This window comes from Pseudorca crassidens, chromosome 7 (assembly GCF_039906515.1).
Source record: "Pseudorca crassidens isolate mPseCra1 chromosome 7, mPseCra1.hap1, whole genome shotgun sequence".
Taxonomy (NCBI): Eukaryota; Metazoa; Chordata; class Mammalia; order Artiodactyla; family Delphinidae; genus Pseudorca; species Pseudorca crassidens.
In genome coordinates, this window is record NC_090302.1 from 5,365,716 (window position 1) to 5,385,632 (window position 19,917).

The 19,917-nt window shown below is 58.1% G+C and overlaps 3 protein-coding genes across 5 annotated transcripts in view; 1 reads left to right on the top strand and 2 right to left on the bottom strand.

Moving 5' to 3' along the window:
- Nucleotides 1-275: 275 nt before the first annotated feature.
- On the bottom strand, nucleotides 276-4,974 carry LOC137228308 (WAS/WASL-interacting protein family member 1-like). The gene is made up of 7 exons (XM_067745452.1): nucleotides 4,767-4,974; nucleotides 4,208-4,417; nucleotides 2,417-2,488; nucleotides 1,457-1,612; nucleotides 1,244-1,339; nucleotides 1,081-1,153; nucleotides 276-469 (listed from the first exon to the last, which is right to left on the bottom strand). The coding sequence occupies exons 1-7, from the start codon at nucleotides 4,972-4,974 to the stop codon at nucleotides 316-318; spliced, it is 969 nt and encodes a 322-aa protein (XP_067601553.1). The 3' UTR covers nucleotides 276-315.
- Nucleotides 4,975-5,793: 819 nt separating this feature from the next.
- Nucleotides 5,794-19,613, top strand: FAM78A (family with sequence similarity 78 member A). The gene is made up of 2 exons (XM_067742935.1): nucleotides 5,794-6,492; nucleotides 18,647-19,613. The coding sequence occupies exons 1-2, from the start codon at nucleotides 6,170-6,172 to the stop codon at nucleotides 19,173-19,175; spliced, it is 852 nt and encodes a 283-aa protein (XP_067599036.1). The 5' UTR covers nucleotides 5,794-6,169; the 3' UTR covers nucleotides 19,176-19,613.
- NUP214 (nucleoporin 214) overlaps nucleotides 11,374-19,917 on the bottom strand; it is a 134,591-nt gene continuing 126,047 nt past the window's right edge. The window contains exons 39-40 of one of the 3 annotated variants that reach the window (XR_010944796.1): nucleotides 15,432-15,552; nucleotides 11,374-11,504 (exon numbers count right to left, since the gene is read on the bottom strand). The gene's annotated coding sequence lies outside the window, so the exon portion shown is untranslated. Of the gene's footprint in view, nucleotides 11,505-15,431; nucleotides 15,553-16,164; nucleotides 16,458-19,917 lie in introns of those variants that run through there. The other 2 variants (XM_067742928.1, XM_067742927.1) reach the window with 2 other exon arrangements.

Genomic DNA, 19,917 nt, shown 5'->3' on the forward strand with positions numbered 1-19,917 from the left:
AGACACATAGACACCACCCCCCCCAAGCAGTTACACACAACTGCCGCATGTACCCTCACACACAGACACGCACAAACTCACACTGTCACACACACTCACATCATCACACACTCATCTACACACACGTTCACCAACACACTCTAACTGCCTCACACACCGTCACGCCCCTCACACCCCTGGAACACATGTCCTTCACCCTCCCCTCCCCAAGCTCAGTACTGGACACACACACATCAAAACGACTTACCCATCTACGTCCTGATTTATAGCAATCGTTTCGAGCATGAAGTTGTACCCATTTATTATTCGTGTTAATTAACATCTCCGTTCATCATTCTCGGAGTTATCCCTTGGCATCTCTCTGGCCCACAGGGATGTGAGTGCTGAGAAGACCATGCCTCCTGTGTGTCCAGGCCCTGGCTGTGTTCCCTCGTGTCTCTGAGCGGCCAGCCCAGGTGCCCAGTCAATACTGGGGAAGGAATGCACGGGCGTGAGGTGGTGGGGAGGCCAGCTGGTCAGTCCCAAACCTAACACGACCTACAAGAAGGTGGCCACCCCAGGCACTGGTTTTGCGCAGGGCCCCATACCACACCTCTGCTCCTCTGTGGAGAGTGAGCTTATCAGGGACCTGGGGGCCAGGAGACCTGGAATCTAGTTCTGGAGCCCTCCCTGTATGACCCTGCCAGCCCGTGTTCCCCACCTGTAGGGAGGCTGTGGGACCAGCCCTCTCGGAGATCCTGGATGTGCTAGCTCGGCCAGGCTGAGCCCACTCTCTGCAGAGGTGAGGTGCCTCAGTGGTGCCAGGTGGGCCCTGCAGCCTCCTTGCCTCTTTTTTTTTTTTTTTTTTTGCGGTACGCGGGCCTCTCACTGTTGTGGCCTCTCGCATTGCGGAGCACAGGCTCCGGACGCGCAGGCTCAGCGGCCATGGCTCACGGGCCCAGCTGCTCCGCGGCACGTGGGATCCCCCTGGACCGGGGCACGAACCCGTGTCCCCTGCATCGGCAGGCGGACTCTAAACCACTGCGCCACCAGGGAAGCCCCTCCTTGCCCCTTGATGCACCATCCCCTCCAGCCACCTACCTGGCCCTCCAACCCTGCCCCCGCGTCTCCCAGGCGGACATTTCAAGCCTCACCATTGGCTTCCGGCCTGGTCCTAAACAGTTAAGGAGATAACCCTGTCTCCCAGGGCAACAGAATCCCAGCACATAGCATTTCCATCTGCAGAACAAAGGGATTTTCCCACCTGAGAAGTGCCTTTCCGGTCTCCTGATGACTGCACCCTTGGAGGCTGAGAGCTCTTGGAGGATCAGCTGTGGCCCTGAGATCTTGGTCCCTACAACTGCAGGGAACGCTGGTGAGAGCGCCTGCTATATCAAATCCTCCGGCCTCCAGGTCTCAGAGCCAGGGGGCGGGTTCCATCCACACCTCCCTCTTCACCAGGCCTCAGTATCCTCACCTGTGGAATGGGATGGTAACGGGACTGGCTCACGTGGTCCTCGTGGAGAGCCACGAAGGTGATGCATGCAAAGGCCCTGGCCGCAGCGATGCTCAGTGAGGAGACCCTGCATCCGGCTCTTTCTGCTGACCTGGGAGGACTCTGGACTCACTGGGGCTGCGTGTTAAAACCCAGCTGGGTGAGGTCAGGTTGTTTCTTCCTCTGGTTTGCTGTGTGACTTCGGGTTTTCACGGCCTTTCCGGGCCAACATGCTGGGAACTGAGGGACCTTGTCTTCCCACCGACAGCACTTGGCACCCCCAAGTTGCCACACCGGGGGGTTCACCATCCCCGAGGAGGGTGGCGGCTGAGCCTCCAGAGCCCTGCTCCTTCCCATTCACTGGTGACATCAAGGCAGAGGAGGCTGGGGAGACTGAGGTCTGAGGGAGGGGGAGAGGTTTGGGGGGCCGTGCGGGTGTCCCCGTGGTGTTGGGCACGTCACAAACAGATGTCCCCTTCCTTGGTTCTGCAGACGCCAGCGCTTCCCTCTCGTGTGGCTGTATCACGGGCCTTCACATATGCTGAGACAGCCGTGGGTCTGTGCCCAACACCCACAGACTCCAGAAAACGCTGAGCAAGAAGCAGGGCTGCAGGAGGGCTGGAGGGGCTGAGAGCTGGGGGAGCAGCTAGAACCTTGGAGGGCCAGTGGGGAGCCAGGACAGGGGATGCTGGCGTGGGCCAAGCCCTTTCAGACCCTCCGTCCGTCAGAGCTGGCCCCGGGGGGGTCCCATCCTCAGCTCAGAGCCTGGCAAAAAGACGCCGCCTGGGCCCTCCCTCTGCAGAACTGGCCCTCGAACCAGCCCAGGACGAAGTACTGCATAGGAGGTGACGTAGCAGAGGAGACAGCTCTGGGGCCGAGGGACAGGGGTTTTCTATTTTGCTCACCCCGTGGGCACCCAAGCAGTCTTCTGGTGGGACTTACCGGACACAGGGCTTTCTAACGTCACTTCCATCCGGGCTCGGAGGGGCTGGCCCCCAGGCAAGGGCGGCGTGCCTGGAGGAGGAAATAAGTGGGCTTTGAACTTGGCCAGATCTGAGTGTGCATCCAAGCCTCCGGAAAGCCACTCTCACGTGACCCCTGGGTCTCTCTGTCCAGCCCTCCTCCTGGGGTCAAGGAGGGTAGCGGAGACAATGCATACTCAGCAGTGCAGACCACACAGTGAGCGCTTTATCATCGTCACAAACCCAGGCCAACCAAGCCCAGGGCTGCAGGGCGTCACCTCACTTCCAACAGGCATCGAGGACTCCAGGAAATCACCTCCGGTCCGGCCGCTTAGTGAGCAGGTAGGGCTCTGGCCTCTGCTCTTGTCACGTCAGATGAGCAAGTGCAGCTCAGCGCATGTGCATGGGGCGCTCATGTCCTTGTGGCCAGGACAGTGTCCCTGCCCTCAGGGGGCACCCCAGCCAGGGGGGTCTTCTCTGTTCCAGGAACCGGGGCTGATGGTGTGGGCAGATGAGATGGACACCCCCAAGTTATTAGCATAATAATTATGTGAAGGCTGAAGTGCGTCAAAGAGGGGCAGAATGCTTTGTGGAGGCCGTGAGTTCACAGCAGGGAGAGGACGCTGTGGGTTAGAGGCCAGGGAAGGCTTCTTCCTGGAAATGGAAATTTACATGGGGTCCTTCGGAGACCCGTGCTCTTCCCATCTTCTGGCTATAAGCAGACCATGAGGCCACCCCACCTTGGTCTCAGTCAGCAGGGCTAGGAATAAACTACTTACTAGCTGACCTGGAAAGGGATGACCCCTCATTAGGCTGAGGGCGAGGGCAGGGGTGCAGCTGGCCGAGAGGCAGTGGCCACCTCAACAGGCCACTTCCTGCCTGTGGCCTGAACTGGTGCTGGTACAGATGGGTCATTTGGCTGGCTGATCGCCCCTCAGAGAAAACACCTCAAAGTGGCCATAACCTTCTGCTCATCCGATCTCTGCCCTCACTGGCACTCAAGATGCTCTGGCTTGCGAGTGGCGGTGGGTAGTTACCAGGTGTGGGTGGGGCTACTGGTTTGAAGATGCTTAGAGAGGTGAACAGCGATCCCCCCTCTCCTCCCCCATCCAGGGTCAAACCCCTTTGAACCTCTGTACACAGATCTCCCGGGTCTCAGCTGGGATACCCGTCTCGGGGAGGCCTTGGGCAGGTCTTGGGAATCTCCCAGCTTTGGAGTCCTGCTCTGTGAAATACACACCATAGGCTTCCTACCCAGGGGTGGTTGATGGTGGATGAAGTGATCAAGATTGTACAGTGCTTATCACAATTGGGGCCCGACTGGCCTGACCACCTGTCAGGGCGCCCAGAAGCCCAGCACAGAGCAAGAAACACGGGGACCTTTTTCCTAGAACTTCTCTCCCCACCCCCAAACTTCCCAGCCTTGGAACCTCCAGAGCCCTGCACTGTTTCCACCCAGCCAGGCCAGGAATGCCAGGGCAACAGCAACCCTTTCCCGCCTACCCTGAGCCCCGGAAAGCCAGCTGAGTTCAAAGGGCACGAGGAGCAGCCCACCTGGACCCGAGACAGAAGCCGAACTACACTACCCAGAATTCCCGCGGCTAGCCGAAAAGGAAATGTCGTTTCTGCGAGGAGAGGCTCAGCTCCCCCCCCGCAGCTGCAAAAAGAGAGAGACAGAGACAGAGAGAGATAGAGAGAGACAGAGACAGAGAGAGAGACAGAGAGACAGAGAGAGAGAGAGAGGGAGGGGGGAAGAGGGAGAGAGGATTACCAGGGGGAGGCGGGCTGTGTTCGGGGAGCGAGGGTGGAGAGCAGGGCGGGCGGCGAGGAGGAGGCGGCGCCCGCCCGCCGCCGCCGCCGCCGCCGCCGCCGCCGCCGCCGCCGCCGCCGCCGCCGCCGCCGCCGCCGCCTGCGGACCTGCATCCCCGCGGGGCCGGCGAGCGGGCGGCGGTCTTTGCGTGCGCTGCGCTCCGGCCGGCGGCTACGGGCGGACACGGGGCCAGGCCGGCGCAGGGGCTGAGTTTCTGCAAAGTTTGACCTGGTTGCCTTTCCGATGCTGCAGCAGAGCGAGGCAACGCGGGGCGCGCCAGGCGGCTGCGGCGCGGCGGCGGGGCTGAGCGGCTACAGCACGCTCACAATGATCATAAAATAAAGCAGGCGCGCGGGGTGGGGGCGAGAGAGCCCCGAGCCTCACCCCTCCGCCCCCGGCCACCCCCTAGCAGCCCCGAGCTAGGAGGACGTGGGGGCCGGGGGCGCCCACTCCGGCGCCAGACCCCAGTAGAGCTAAAGGACATTGCTTGGGGAAGTGGGGGGGGGGGCGCCCCGAGGACGTGCCCGCGGCGGGTTCAGGGCGTCCGGAGGGCGGCAGCCCGGGCACGCGGAGCGGCCCGAGGGGCAGGTGAGTCGGCGGCGCCCGGGTGGGGGTGTGCGCGCCAAAGTTCCCGGCAGCGGCGAGCGCGCCGGACGCGCGGGTATCGGGGGCCGCTTGGGGCTGGCGAGGGGGGCACTGAGGCCCCGGACGCGGCGGGGCTGGAGCATTGCGCCCTCCGGGAGTCGGGGGACCCCGGCCCGGGAAGGGGCGTGCGCCCGATCAGACCGGCCTGCGGAGTGGCACTGCGCCCCCCGGGGGCCGAAGGGACCCGTTCGGGGAAGGGGCGCCAGCGGCGAGGCGGTGGGGGTAGTGCCAGGACCCGAAAGTCCACGAGGCCCACTGCAGTGCCAGCCAGTCGCCCCCCGCCCCACCCCGCCTACGGGCCGGGAGGGGTCAGCGGAGATGTCACCGGCGGCGATTATTCGCTGGTGCGCGCGGTCGTGCGGACGCCGCTGACGGGTTGGGCGGGGGGGGGGGGGGGGGGGGCGGGCCGCCGCCTCCGGGCAGACCTCACAGAGCTGCGCCGTCAGCTCCGCAGCCCGCGCCCCGCGCAGACTCGTCGCCGCCCCGCGCGCCCCCCGCAGCAAAGTTCGGCTCAACTTTGAGGCGGGCCTTGACGTCCTGTCCCTTCCACCTCCCACCAGGTCCTCGGCGGTCGCGGCGAACCAGGCGGCGGCCCGAGCGCAGCCCTGGGGCCCCGCACGGCGACAGTGACAGCGGCGAGGGGACGCGGCGTGCCCGCGAGTGGTCGCCGACGGGGATCCGCGCCGCGCTCCTCGGGGACCCCGCGGGAGCCGGGCGCTCGCCTCCTGGAAGCCACCGAGGGCGCCCAGACCTCGGCGGATTGAACAGAAACTGCTCTTCCATTGATTCGGCCGGGCTGGGCGAGCGGCCGGGCGCGTGTGCCCCGAGCGCGTGCGGAAGGCAGAAGGGCAGGAAGTCGGTCTTCTGCAGCGAGGGTGGCGGCACCGCGCAGGCGACAGAGCCTTCCTTATTTATGTGCCTGCCGGCATTTGCCTTCTTCGCCTCAAGACTTCAGGGAGCGTCTCTGAGCTGCGTTCCCCGCGTGTGAGGCACAGAAGGAAGGGCTGGATGTCTGAACAACATGATTATCCATTAACCTCCAAACTTTTCTTTTTTTAACCCAAAGAATATCGGTGATTTTTGTCCACTGCTAGCAGAAGAAGAAAGAACCCAGGGCCCTTGAAATGCAGCAAAATCCTTATTTATAATCAGGCCCGAGGTAGTGATATGCAAACCCCCTCTACTCAGTGAATTTTCTATCCTATGGATATCAGTCTTGAGATTTGAGATTGGAGAGCTGTACCGTCTGCACTGGGTCCGGCAGCCTCCATCCTTTCAATGCCCGATTTTCTCTGGGACTGCTGGCCTTCCCTGGAGATCAGACTCGTACTGTGTGCCATGGGCTGTATTCAGAGCATCGGGGGCAAAGCCAGAGTCTTCCGGGAAGGCATCACGGTGATCGACGTCAAGGCCTCTATCGATCCCGTCCCCACCAGCATCGATGAGTCCTCCAGCGTGGTGCTCCGCTACCGGACACCCCACTTCCGTGCCTCGGCCCAGGTGGTCATGCCGCCCATCCCCAAGAAGGAGACCTGGATAGTTGGCTGGATTCAGGCGTGCAGCCACATGGAGTTCTACAACCAGTATGGGGAGCAGGGCATGTGAGTACTGCTCAGGAGCAAGCTTCGGGGGGCCCCTGGGATGGGGGAGCTTGGGGGTCTGGGGGTGAGCTCGGCGGGGTTAGAGAGGGGTCCCATCAGGGCCAGAGGGAAGTGTTAGGCATACATGGAAGTGGCCTCTGATTCCTCCTTGACCAGGTGACCTAGAGGGCTCGCCTGTTGATTCAGATTGGGGTCACGGCTCTAGGACCGTCCCTTCCACTGTCCCTGGCCCCCTGCGGTTCCCGTACCCTCCCTGCAAGACGCCCAGAAAGCAGAGGGACATTCCACCAGGTTCCTCTTTGGCAAAGCACGCATGCTGTCCCGGGTCACTAGAGAGGCTGCGGCTTGGCCCGGCTCAGACCTGCACACGCGGCAGGTACCCAGGGAAGGAGAGCTGGACCTCTGCAGCCTCCAGATTTAGTGTGCAGGGCTCTGTGTTGGACCTGAACTCGTCCCCTGGTGTTTTCAGAGGCACATCAGGACCTGGGGGAACACTCTGCTCTGTTCCGGACGGAGTTTTGTTTGAGAGGGTTTTAGAAACCCGGTGTGCTTTTCAGTGCAGTGTTTTCTCTCTCCACAGCAGAAGGCCACTTTATGTGGACAGCCAGTGTCTGTGTCCAGAAGGCTCCAGTGGGCCCCTAAGAGCTGAGAGGAGCCCACAGACCTCTTCTGTCCAGCCCAGTCCCCAGAATGTCCCCAGGAGGGTGTACCTCTCGGTGCGGCACCCTGAGCCCCTGGCATGTTCTCTGACCCTAGAGATGGTCATCCTGCGTGTGGCAAGAGCAGCTGTAGACAGACGGGGAGGTGACTTAACTTGAAGGGCCGCCTAAGACAGGGTGGTGACAATAGCTGTTTCTGAGCACGAGGACGCTTCTGAGAGCACCAGGCAGGCCCCAAGGGCAGCCCCCCAACTTGACCCCTGTGACTCCCATGGCTGGCCATGGACACTCGCCCACAGCCTGTCTCTCGGGGTCTCTACCCTGTGCAGCATCCCTTCCCGGTCCCACAGGTGAGGAATGGAGGAGACTTTCCCCAGGACTTGGAACGCTTCACTGATTTAAGAATATCCTGGGCTTCCCTGGTGGCGCAGTGGTTGAGAGTCTGCCTGCCGATGCAGGGGACACGGGTTCGTGCCCCGGTCCGGGAAGATCCCACATGCCGCGGACTGGCTGGGCCCGTGAGCCATGGCCGCTGAGCCTGCGCGTCCGGAGCCTGTGCTCCGCAACGGGAGAGGCCACAACAGTGAGAGGCCCGCGTACCACAAAAAAAAAAGAATATTCTGGGCCAGCTGAAATTAGAGAGGGTGGGGAGGGGACACCAAATCTTGTGGCTTCTCCACTAGATGACTGAAGTTGCAAGGGCAACAGGAGGATCATGGAAAAACTTAAAGCTAGGTGTAACCATGACCGCCCCAGAGGTGCACATGGCGCATATCTGGACACTCATCGGCTCCCCTCTGTCCACCCGACGTCTACATCCAAGTCTAATTCTCCAAGTGGCTCTTAAACCAGGCTGGGGGCTGACTTTCCATCCCAAGAAGGGAAACATGGTTCTTAGTTATTTGCTGTGGACCTTCCCTAAGAAGCCTTAAACCCAAAACCTTCTCAGGCTTTGCAAGGCTTCTGGGGCAACTGGCAAGACACACAGGTTTTCCTAGGGCTTTTGGGCTCCACTTGTTTTCTTCCCTAGAAAGGGTAAGGAAGCCAGAGGTCCTTCTGAACTTGGAAAGATGCAAGCTCCAAGAGGAAGAACATTGGGGAAAGCTAAAGGGACTGAGTTCTGCAGAGACGGACGTGGTGTGCGGTGGGGAGGGAGTGGGCCTGGCTTGGAGGCTCAGCTTCCCCATCTGTGCACGGGGGTGGGCGGGTGGGGGATGTTGACAGAGTCTTCAAGGCCCTGTGCTCCCTTTGTTGGCTCTGAGTCCATCCAAGCGCCATGGCTGGAGACAGGCGTGCATCGGGAGACCTGAGGTGACCTTTCTCTGTCTGTGCCAGTCCTTGGTTCCCGGTTAGAGGAACCCAGTGCACATCTAGACTGCAGTCAAGCAGACCTGGGCTTGAGTCCAGGTTCTGCCACTTTCCAGGGTGTGACCTGAGCCACTCTGACCCTCGGTTTCCTCGTCTGCAAATTGGGGCCAGTCACAGTCCTTGCACCACGGCTTATTGAATCACAGGAGATGACATTGGTCAAGCAGCCGGCACTCCGCCAAGCCCACGGTCAACAGTTACTGCATGTGACTGTCGTCCTTAACAGTGTTATTACCGTTCTGATTCTTCTATCGGATGCGAAGTGGGTGATGGGATATGTAACGAGTTGAGAATCAGGGCCGAAACGACAGAATTTGGACAGATGTAAATGACTCTTTGTGTGGAATTTTCTCCCCAGCCCAGGTCTTCCTCTTTCACAGAGGGCCCACTCCCTGACTTTTAAGAATTTAATAATAGTGTAAGTCATGGACGATTTGAGTTTTCAAGTGGTTGAAGGCTGTTTTCCTTGAGTTCCATGTGTTCCCTTTTGTTCCCTCCCCTTCTCGGGACACGCCTTCAGCGCAGGGACCCCTGTGTCCCGCATACCTCGTTCTCCTGGGTCCACTGGACTCCTGGTTGGGATAGGACCAGCCCTGGAGAAAGGGCAGAGTTCGAGGCTCCCTGGAGGAGCAGGATGGACTGGTCATTAATGGGCTCAGGCCCCGGGGTCAGAATTACGGCCCAGTACTGGCTCTGGGGCCTCGGCAGGTCACCTCTTGGAGGTTTGCTTTTGCCATCTGTGAACAGGGTAAGAACCCCCCTTAGGCTGCTGGGAGGATTCGGGGAGAGGACAGGTGTAGGTCACCCGTGGCTGAAATGCTGAGTTGGAAACTGCTCGATTGATTATTAATCAACAAAATTACATTAAGAAACTGAATTACCAAATACCATGGTTCCTCCGGCCCATGGGGAGGCTCTGTATTCAACTGGCGCCCTCCGGAATAAGCCTGGACAGCTGCACCTGCTCGAATGTAAACGGAAGCATTTTGATGTGATGAAAATACCCTTCCCATCTCCCCTACCCCAAACCTCCTGTGGTAACTAAGCTTCTTCATATTTTTAAGACCCGTGACGTGAAAGAAAGTGAGGGATGGTGAGCGCTGGGATGACCAGTGGCCTCAGGCTGCCCGGAACCGTCCCCTAACTTTGCCGGGACCAGGCTGTCCTGTGCACTGCAGGATGTTGGGCAGCGTCCCTGGTCTCTACCCACTCAATGCCAGCAGCCTCCCTCCCCCTGTTCTGACAACCAAACGTGTCTCCAGACACTGCCCCATGTCCCCGGGAGGGGTGTGAAGTCACCCCTGGTTGAGAACTACTGGACTAGACCCAGACAATTTGAAGGCTTAAAACAAAACCCACATGGGCACTGGGCTTTAATGGCCTGGGGAGGGAACGGCAATGTGGCAAAGGTTAGGTTAGGGCTTCTGTTCTTGCCAAATGGGCTTGTATTAAAAATATTAATTCCAAATACTTCAGCAAAACCCATAATACCCCCAAACATTATCCCTGCTTGAAATTAATCTCTAATCCAGGAGGAGAACCCTTTTGAATGTCGTGGGTTGGAAATATTTGCAGTGGAACAATGCCACATGCCACCCCAGTAATACCCCGACTTACAGACGAGAGCTAGAAGATGGCGAGTTTCTTGTGCCAGCTTGAGAGGATTCTATATGGTTTGGGGTCCAACCCACATAGCTTTCAAAGCCACCCCCCCCCCAGAACACTGTTGAATCCGCCTGCATCCACCACCCCATCCTCCACAATCCTTAGCTGCCACCTGTCAGCTGGCACAGTCTTCCGAGTGACGAGTCACAGTTTCTCCCCTGTGTGGGAGATGCTTCACGTTATCCCTAGTTTGCCCTCTTCTGGAGCCCCCAGAGAATCTGGCCCACGGCCAAGGTCAAGGTTGGTTCTGGCTCAGGGTTCTGCCACAGGTCAGGCTTGGGGTGAGGGGAGGAGAGCAGCTCAGGAGACGGGGTCTCTCTGGGTTGGCAGTGCCACCCGCCTGTGCCCTTGTCCAGCCAGGCGTGGCTCCAGCTCCACCGTCCACGGGTGTGGCGAGCTTGCGCCAGGCTCTCAACCTTTCTGAGCCTCACTGTTCCCTCCTATGAAATGGGGAGAACAGTCCCTCATCGCAGGGTTGTTTGAGGGATTAAATGAGATAGTATATGTGGTCGCTCTCCATACCGTAACTAGTAATAATTCATCATCAATTACACAGTGCCTGGCAGAGAGTCAGCACAGAGATTGCCGTGTTGGAGTCATTACTGTTCTTTCTTCTCCTGGGTTGGGTTTCACATACCCGCCTACAGTATGAGAATCTCGGGCGACGAGACCTCTGAGGGTCTTTCCAGCCAGAACCTGTGGTGACATCTGCTGTCACAGGATTATGAGGCTGGTGGGAAAGGGCTGGGCAGGGGTGGGGGGACCTGAGGCCTCTGGCCAGGGGATGCTGGAGCTGGGGTGATGCTGTGTGGCTGCCCCAGCTCCCCGTTCACTCTCTGGTCTCCCAAGGACCCCGTGAGGTCCCGATTTTATGGTGAGGCCAGGGCCGCTGAGACCTGAGGCCACTTGCCCCAGGAGGCTTGCTCTGCTCCAGTGGTCAGGGGCCGGGTCAGGAGGAATGGCCCTTGTGACCATGTGGCCTCTTCCTGCAGCCTGGGCCCGTGCAGAACAATTGAGGACGATGCTTCCTCTCTGCGAGCGGAAGACAGCCTCCCCCATCTGCAGGGCCCTGGCGGAGGCAGGAGAGGGAAGTTCTCGTTTCCAGGCTTTGGGGTGGGAGGAAGTTTGGGGGGACGGCCTGGCCCCAATAGAACTCCCCCTGGACCGGCCCCGGCCAAGCGATCGCACCCACCCTCACCTTCTGAGGGCTGAAGACAAAAGCTGGCAGCTTCCAGAGACATGTGAGGAGGCTCTGACAGCACAGCGATCAGGGAACCGGCAATGACATACGGAGATGCTTTTCGTTTCTGCTGATCGGATCTGGGTAAAAATACAAAAGATCAGTAATGCCTGCTGTGGGGCGGGGGGAGTAGACGGCCTCCGGTGCTGCTCCTGGGGGTACAATTTACGCAGCTTCCGGAAGGTGAGCTTGGCTCTGTCCACTACAATTTCAAGCACACGTGCCCTTCAACTCTCTTGTCCTACTTTTAGAGTCTGTCTTAGAGAAACTGAGCCCCTGGCCTGGTGCCTGGAGCATTGCAGGCACACACAGAAATCTCCCGAGCAAGTGAATTAACGAATACGTGGATGCAGGAAGCAGGGCAGAAGGACGTATGTGTGGGGACAGAGACTCCAGCCCTGTCCATCACTGAAGAGCCATGAGCACCCCAAGTGTCCATCAGTAGGGGGGTGAAACTATGGTCTGTCTCCAGGGCAGAACAGGCTGAGGCTCTTACACATGAGGAAGAGAAGCTAGAGATTCCCTATCATATTATCATCGCTGCATTAAAAGAAGTTGTAAAAGGTGTAGGGTAGGAATCCATTTCTGTTAAAAGCGCTAGAAACGGGAACATCTACTGTGTGTGTGTGCAGGGAGGATGCTCTAGAAGGATGTTTATCAGAGTGTATGTGGTGAGTAACCTCAGCGAGGGAGGCGGAAGCACGGAAGACAGGACTTTCGTTTCTCACTTTTTTTTTTTTTTTTTTTGCGGTACGTGGGCCTCTCACTGTTGTGGCCTCTCCCGTTGGGGAGCACAGGCTCCGGACACACAGGCTCTGCGGCCATGGCTCACGGGCCCAGCCACTCTGCGGCATGTGGGATCTTCCCAGACCGGGGCATGAACCCGTGTCCCCTGCATCGGCAGGCAGACTCTCAACCAGTGCGCCACCAGGGAAGCCCCATCGTTTCTCACATTTTGTACTTCTCGATGGCTTGCTTTTTTTTTTTTTTAAACAAAAACGCATCTTTTATAACTAAAAACTAAAATGCTATTGGCCCTTTCCCCCTCGTGTTGGGCCCTGGGAGTGTGGCCTGGGCGAAGAAGGGTAAGGTGGGAAGAAAAAGTGGTGTTTGTTGTTTGGGGGAACCCTAGGGGCAGGCGGGGAGGGGACACCTCCAGCTCCTCCCCCAGGGAAGGGGCTTCTGCTGACCTGTCTGGTGGGCAGGGGCCAGCACAGTGGGCGGCCGCCCAGGGCAGGAGTCAGGAAACCAGGGTCCCAGACTGGTTTGGAAGGGGGCTCTTGGGCCTCATTTCTCGTAAAATTGCAAACATTTTACAAAATTGGAACTTTTTGCAAATTGCAAAAAAACAGTAAGCTCTGTAAAATTGGGGACCAGGTGAGAAAATCCCTAAGCGCCCATCTGGCCCCCAGGAGGGCACTGAAACCAGCACTGGGCAGAAGAACCTTGTGCCCTGGGCAGCCCTCTTGCCCTCGAGCCCCAAGTCGCCATCTGTAAATGTGTTTCTTAGAGTGCCCAACGGTGCCACTTGTGGGAAGTGAAATAATATTTAGGAGAACTCGTTTCAGCTTAAGTATGATTGTAATTTAAAGCCACATATTTATTCTAATGCGTATTAGAAAATATATATATATATATATATATATATATATACCCAATATATCTGACCTGTTATTTCAAAGGTGTTCCATAGGAAAAGCTAAATTTAGTTGAGTTTTTTTAAAAAGTGATTAATTTCAAGGGAAAAAAATTAAGTGAATAATAGCACAGGAGATATGTAAACAGGACCAAAATGAGGAAAGAGATGTGAAGTTTGGGAACTCTGCTCTGAGACCAGGTGCTCTGTTGTCCAGAATTCAAAATGCAGTCAGAGAGCTGGGAGAGACGAGGGCCCATGGGGGCACAAGGGTCCACCCGTGCCTAGGAGAGAGCTCAGGCCCAGGCTTGCCACCCTGCCTGGCACAAAGTAGCTGGGAAAGGTGTGCTCCCAGGGCCCTCAGACTTACACCCTAGGTCATGTTGCTCAGAGCCGTGTGTGTGTGTGTATTTCAGGTGAGGGTCTGTTGGAAGCCAGATGGGTAAGAACCCATATGTGTGTGTCTACGTGTATGTGCGTGCACGTGTGTGTGTGCATGTGTGTGTGTGCGTGCATATGCATGTATGCGTGCGTGTGCTGGGTGAGGGGCCGTTGGAGGCCATGGGTAAGAGCTCGCTCGGGCTGTGGGTCCTGCCTGGTGGCTTCCCTGGGTCAGGCCTCTGATGTCCCCAAGTATCCTCTATAAAACACCCTCAGTTGCAGCCCTGGGGTAACTGAGGAGAAGCCTGTGTGGATGTATGTACGCAGGGCGCCCAGCACGTCTGATGCGCTCAGGGAACGTGACCACTGTCACCAGTGTTGCAGTGGGGACGACCTGTGCTGGGCATGGCTGTCCCAGCCGCAGCTGCTCCAGGTGAGAAGGTACACAAGCAGAGGCAGCTTTGGGCACCCTAAACTCATCACTGGGACCCCTTTGTGGGGCTCAGGCCCTGAAGGAGAAACGGGGCAGGTTGCCCACCGCCACTGATCCAGGCCACCTGCCTCTATTGTGTCTGACTCTAGGCCAGGCACCAGGATAGATTCTGGAGGCCTGGCCCCTGCTTCTCGGCCCCTGTGGTCTGTCTGGGAGTGAGGTCGTCAACAAAGGGTGGCATGATTATTAAATCCCCCCCGTGCGTGTCCCAGGAAGCAGTGGGACAAAGGTTGAATATGGGGGCGCCAGGCCTCGTGTGAAGGGTCCAGGTGAGCTTCCCTGGGGGCTCCAGAGATGAGCCGTAGGTACCACTGGCTAGGACAGGAGGGGGGCGGGGGACGCTGCTCGTGGCCAAAGACGCTGAGTCGGGAGGGCACAGCCCATTAGAGGGATGGCTGGTGGGTCTGGAGCCTGGGGAGGGAGGGAGGGAGGGAGGGAGTGTGTGTGTGTGTGTGTGTGTGTTTGCGTGCAAGACCCTTGGCCTCACCTGCATCTGGCTTTCAGGGCCTTGGGGAGTCATGGCAGGCTTAACAGGGTTGGAGGGAGGAACAGTGCCATCAGATCTCTGTTTTTAAAGATCACTCAGGCTTCAGGGAGGAGAGCATGGCAGGTGGCAAGAGGAGGCTGGGAGAGGTGAGGGGTCGTGGCCAGCGCGAAGGCAGAGCAGAAGGGGGGCAGTCTGGAGGCGAGGGGGAGTCAGGGATGGTACTGGGCACCCAGAGGGTGCAGGCCCCCCTGGCATCACTGATGACCAGGTCAGCAGCTCTGTCTCCCTTTCACAGCATCGTGACCAGCGTCAATGGCAGGTCCCTGCAAACATCTGTTGAGTGCATGGTGGATGGGGCTGCAGAAGGAATGGGCATTGAGGGACGCTGAGGAGTCTGTCTCAGATGTGCTGCAAGGGGGCCCCAGAAAGCATTCTGAGGTCCAGCTTCAAGCCTGGACTTGCCTGCTGTCTTCTGGGTTCCCACACCTCTGGGATGAGGGTGGGAGTGTGACGGGGACCACGGAAGCAGGCCAGTTTCCCGGGCGTGGCGACTGCACCGTCCCACTGGGCCCTGTGCTCAGAAGGGCCCCTTGCGTGGTTCCATGCTCTGCTGTCACCACGTGGCAATTCTTGATTTTTGAACAAGGGGCCTCCTATTTTCACTTCACCCCCTGGTCCCACAAATTCTGTAGCCAGTGTTGCCCTGAAGACCAGCCCAGGCCAGTGAGCAAAGGGGGAGGACACGGGGGAGACCAGGGCCTCCTGCTGGCCTGTAGGAGGCCTGACACGACCTGCCCTGAGGTCTGGAGAGAAGGTGCTAGGGCAGAAATGGGCGTTTGCTCGTGTTCACAAGATGCCCCTCCTCCACCTAAACCTGCTGGTTGGGCCTCCGTGTGCCGGGCACGGAGCTGGGAGCCTTGCCTCCACCTTTCGTTGGCCTGTGCACCTGTATTGTCCCTGCTGTGCAAACAGGAAGGCTCAGGGTGTGCAGGACCAGGGTCCAAACTCACCCCTCCACCCAGAAGCTGGAAAACCGAGGGTCTGCCTTGAAGCCCAAGGTCATTCCAGAACAAACAGGAAGTCTTAGAGGCAGGAGCTGTATGGGATCATTCCTTTCAGAGCATGGATAATCTGAAAACATAAACGAGGTCAGAAGGCTTCAGGTCACATCAGGGCTGGCAAATGCATTAGTGTTAGAGGCAAGCCTCACTCCAGTGGTGTCCGGAAGTTTCCACGTGTCGCTGTTTACTGTGTACCAGGTAGTATATACTGACGCATTTAATCATCTCAAAAACCTGGAAGGCGGGTGCGGTTATCCACAGTGAACCAATGTGGGGCTCAGAGATTTGTGACTAGTAGCCGGGGGGAGACTGGACCCGGGCTGGTCCACGTCCCTCAGGAGCTGTGCCCTTAACCATGCTCCCTCCACCACCTCGACGGGGAGACTGGACCACGGGGCCCAGAGCCAGCCCAGCTGGTCTGTGATGATTTGAAAACAGACGCCCTTGGCCCTGGTTCTGAGTAATACCCCACATGAGACACGGCTGTCTGCCAGCTCATGGGGACTGTCACCCATCTGTGACTGAGCCAGCGCCTGGGCATTTGGGGGCTGGGAGGCGGAAAAGGAAACCTGAAGCTGGGGGTCAGAGGCTGAGAGAGAGAGGCCATTCTGGTGGCAACCCCGCGTCCCACAACAAGCCAGCTCTTAGGAAGTGAAAGAGGGCAAAGGCAAGAGAAAAGGTCTTTTGGCAAGACGGCTTTCTGCCTTAAAAACAAAACAAAACGAAAGCCACTTTTATAAGCAAGTGTAACCACTGCGAGAAGACAGAGTGGGTGCCTTCCACCACAGGAGGCTGGGCACGGGTGGGGCACAGGCTTCTGAGAAATTCGGGACAGGGACCCTGACCCCCTTCTCTGGTCCATGGCGGCCACCCCCGGGGCAGCCGAATCTGCCGGCTCACGACTGTGACCTCCTCCTTGGCGTTTGATGAGCTCAGGGCCCCGGGCAGGAGATGGCCTACTAGGCAGGTGTTACCCTAATTTTGTGACCTTTTTAATGAAATAAACAGACAAATTAGCAAAATCGCATTCCTGATCATCCCTCCTGTAGTGGCCCCAAATTTGCTAACTGCTAACATTAAACGATGCATTTCAGTAGGGGAATGCACTTTTTACATTGTGATTAGATATACATAAAATTTACCATCTTAACCATTTTTAAGTTTGGCAGCATTAAGTACATCCACATTGTTGTGTGTCTATTTCCAGAACATTTTCATCTTCCCCAACAGAAACTCCGCACTCATGAAACGCTGACTCCCCCGTTTCCCTCCCCCAGCCCCTGGCAACCGCCATTCTACTTTCTGTCTCTATGAATCTGACTCTTCTAGGGACCTCATATATGTGGAATCACACAGTATGTGTCCTTTTGTGTCTGACTTATTTCACTTGGCATAATGTCTTCAAGGTTCATCCATGTTGTAGCATGTGTCAGAATTTCCTTTTTAAGGATGAATAATATTCCATTGCATGGACAGACCACTCTATCCATCATCCGTTGACAGACACTTCAGTTGTTTCCACCTTTTGGCTATTGTGAATAATGCTGCTGTGAACAGGAATGCATTCTGTAAAGGAGTATTTCTGGAGAGCACCGCTGGTGTACACAGGTGTGTGGAATTCTGGGGGCAAAGTGTCCTGAGCTTTGGTATGGCAGGTGCCCAGGCCTGACTGCTTAGCTAAATCAACCTGGGAAAAAGACCCCCCCGCCCCAGCTGTCGTTACTTTATCTGTCTGGTGGGGTGGATGTGATTGTTGATGAGTTTCTAAGGGGTGGGCTCCCCAGACGCTGCTGTGCCCCCAGCCACGTGTCCTCAGAGCAACTTAGGACAGTCCTCTTCTGTCAGAGAGTTATTATTATAGTAACAATAGTGACAGCAATGGTGCTAGCAGGCACCAATCACTGGCATTTGTCTTGTGCCCTGCCCTGGACTGGCATGTTCCTGCCTGTGTCCTTCCATGACCTCAGGTGGGAAGTGGGTGATGAGTCTGGGGTCCAGGGAGGGCTGGGATTTTGCCCAGGGTCTCACACCAGTGAGAGGGTGGCTGAGACTTTCAGCAAGGTCACTAGGTTTCCTGAGTCCGAGCTCTGGACAGCCCAGCTGCCAGGAGGCTGAGCCCCCTGCAAGCACGTTGGGCTGACCAAGTGCTGCTGGTTCTCAGCCCGGCCCGAAGCTGTAAGTGCAGGTTCCCTGGCAGCTGCAGCAAGTCCAGGAGGCATTGATTGTAAAGCTGGCCCCGAGACTGGGACTGAGAGCAGAGTTTTGAGACTGGCTGGTTAGGTTTTCTTGGTTCTACTGCTCCGAAGACAGGGGCCAGCCAGGTGGGAGCCATTCTGGCTGAGCTGTGCTTCCTATTCTAGGCAGGCATGAGCAGAAACAAGGCGGGGGCAGGGTGGGTGGTGGGGAGAAGAGGGCACCGCCCACGGTGTTGGCCTTGCTGGGCGGAGGGCCAGGGAGCCCAGGCCCACGTGTGGTGGAGGAGATGTGGAGGGGAGGGGCCAGAGCCTTGGCGAGGGCCCTGAGCGCTGGTTACCATGCCCCTGGCCCCGGTGCTGGACACCAAAGCTCGGGGGCAGGCGGGCGTTTGACCCCGGTCACACGCTGGTCAATGAGGGGCTGAAATCACTCCAAGATGTGCCGACCCCACAGCCACTGGGGGACCCTAAAGCAAGAGAAAGAAACTCCCTGCCACTTGCACTCCTACCCAGGCTGCCCTGACGTGCTGTGTGGCCAGGAGAGTAGCCCCACCCCAGCCTCTCGGCGCCAGTGGCCTCCGCCCTAACCAAGGTCATGGGGTTGCATGTGGCCGTCCCACCAGCCGCTGGGACATGGGATGGGGGGGCACAGCGCAGGTTAGGGCCCCCCATTACTGTGTGCTGCCCCCAGGCCCCTCCCTTGAGGGCGGGGGCAGTTAGGGCTTCCCGAAGCCCAGCCAGAATCCAGCCCTGTCTACAGGGCTTTCCGGGGGAGACCAATTTGAGATGATGCAAGAGAACAGGATGTGGCTTTTGAGGGGGGCCATGTCTAGGGGAGCCCCAGTTCCCTGACATGATGTTGGGTGTCTGTTTACTGTCTGGCCCCCTGGGGAGGTAAGCCCCAGGGACAAGGGGATGCAGACGAGCCTGTGCATGGCTGGCTGAGTAAACTGGCCTTCCCATCCTCAGGTCTAGCTGGGAGCTCCCAGACCTCCAGGAGGGCAAGATTGAGGCCATCAGCGACTCGGACGGGGTGAACTACCCCTGGTACGGGAACACCACGGAGACCTGCACCATCGTGGGCCCCACCAAGAGAGACTCCAAGTTCATCATCAGCATGAATGACAACTTTTACCCCAGCGTCACGTGGGCCGTGCCCGTCAGCGATAGCAATGTGGCCAAGCTGACCAACGTCTACCGGGACCAGAGCTTCATCACGTGGCTGGTAGCCACCAACACCTCGACCAACGACATGATCATTCTGCAGACGCTGCACTGGCGCATGCAGCTCAGCATCGAGGTGAACCCCAACCGGCCCCTGGGCCAGCGCGCCCGGCTGCGGGAGCCCATCGCCCAGGACCAGCCCAAAATCCTGAGCAAGAATGAGCCCATCCCGCCCAGCGCCCTGGTCAAGCCCAATGCCAACGACGCTCAGGTCCTCATGTGGCGGCCCAAGTACGGGCCGGCGCTGGTGGTGATCCCGCCCAAGCACCGGTAACAGCCAGGGCACCCGCGAGGTGACCCCCAAATAATAACACCACGCAAACACCCCGCACGGACTCTGCAGTCCTTCAGCAAAATACAACCTTTCTACCTTCTCCAGCGGGTGGATCTCACTGTGCGAACGCGCGGCGATGGCCCCCCGCCCTCCTGGGACCTGCTTCCCTGGCGGAGGGGGGAGACCCAGGCGGGACCGACCACTCCACGTGCGCCCTCAGTGTCACCTTGGGTCTCCTTTCCTCTCCTCGCAATTTCCGTCATTCACTTGCAACAGACTCCCTGAAACAACTGCTTTTTCTGTTCCTTTTTTTTTTTAACGCCTCTTTAAGAGGTTCAGGGGTGGGACGAGGAGGAGCTGGCGAGGAGCCTGGTCGCACCGCACCGGGGCTGATCCCACGGGGGCTGATCCCACCGGGGCTGATGCCACCGGGGCTGATGCCACCGGGGCTGATCCGCGGCGGCCCCGCCCCGCCCGGGCAGCTCCCCTCATCCTCTGTCACGCGGCCTTATGTAGACTTGCTTTGCCAAACTTTTGCCTTAAGCCGATTTTAAAGGAAAAAACCGGAAACAAAGAGAGCCGTTTGTCTTTTCTGCTGGACTTTGCATCTTCCGCCAGAGGTGAGGGAGGAGGGGGATGGGCTACAGATCTAGATCTAAAACCGGCCGCTCATTCTTCCGTTTTAGCTGAGCCGAAACCACAGGCAGATTCTGCCCCCAAAGTCCCTTCTCTCCACCCCAGG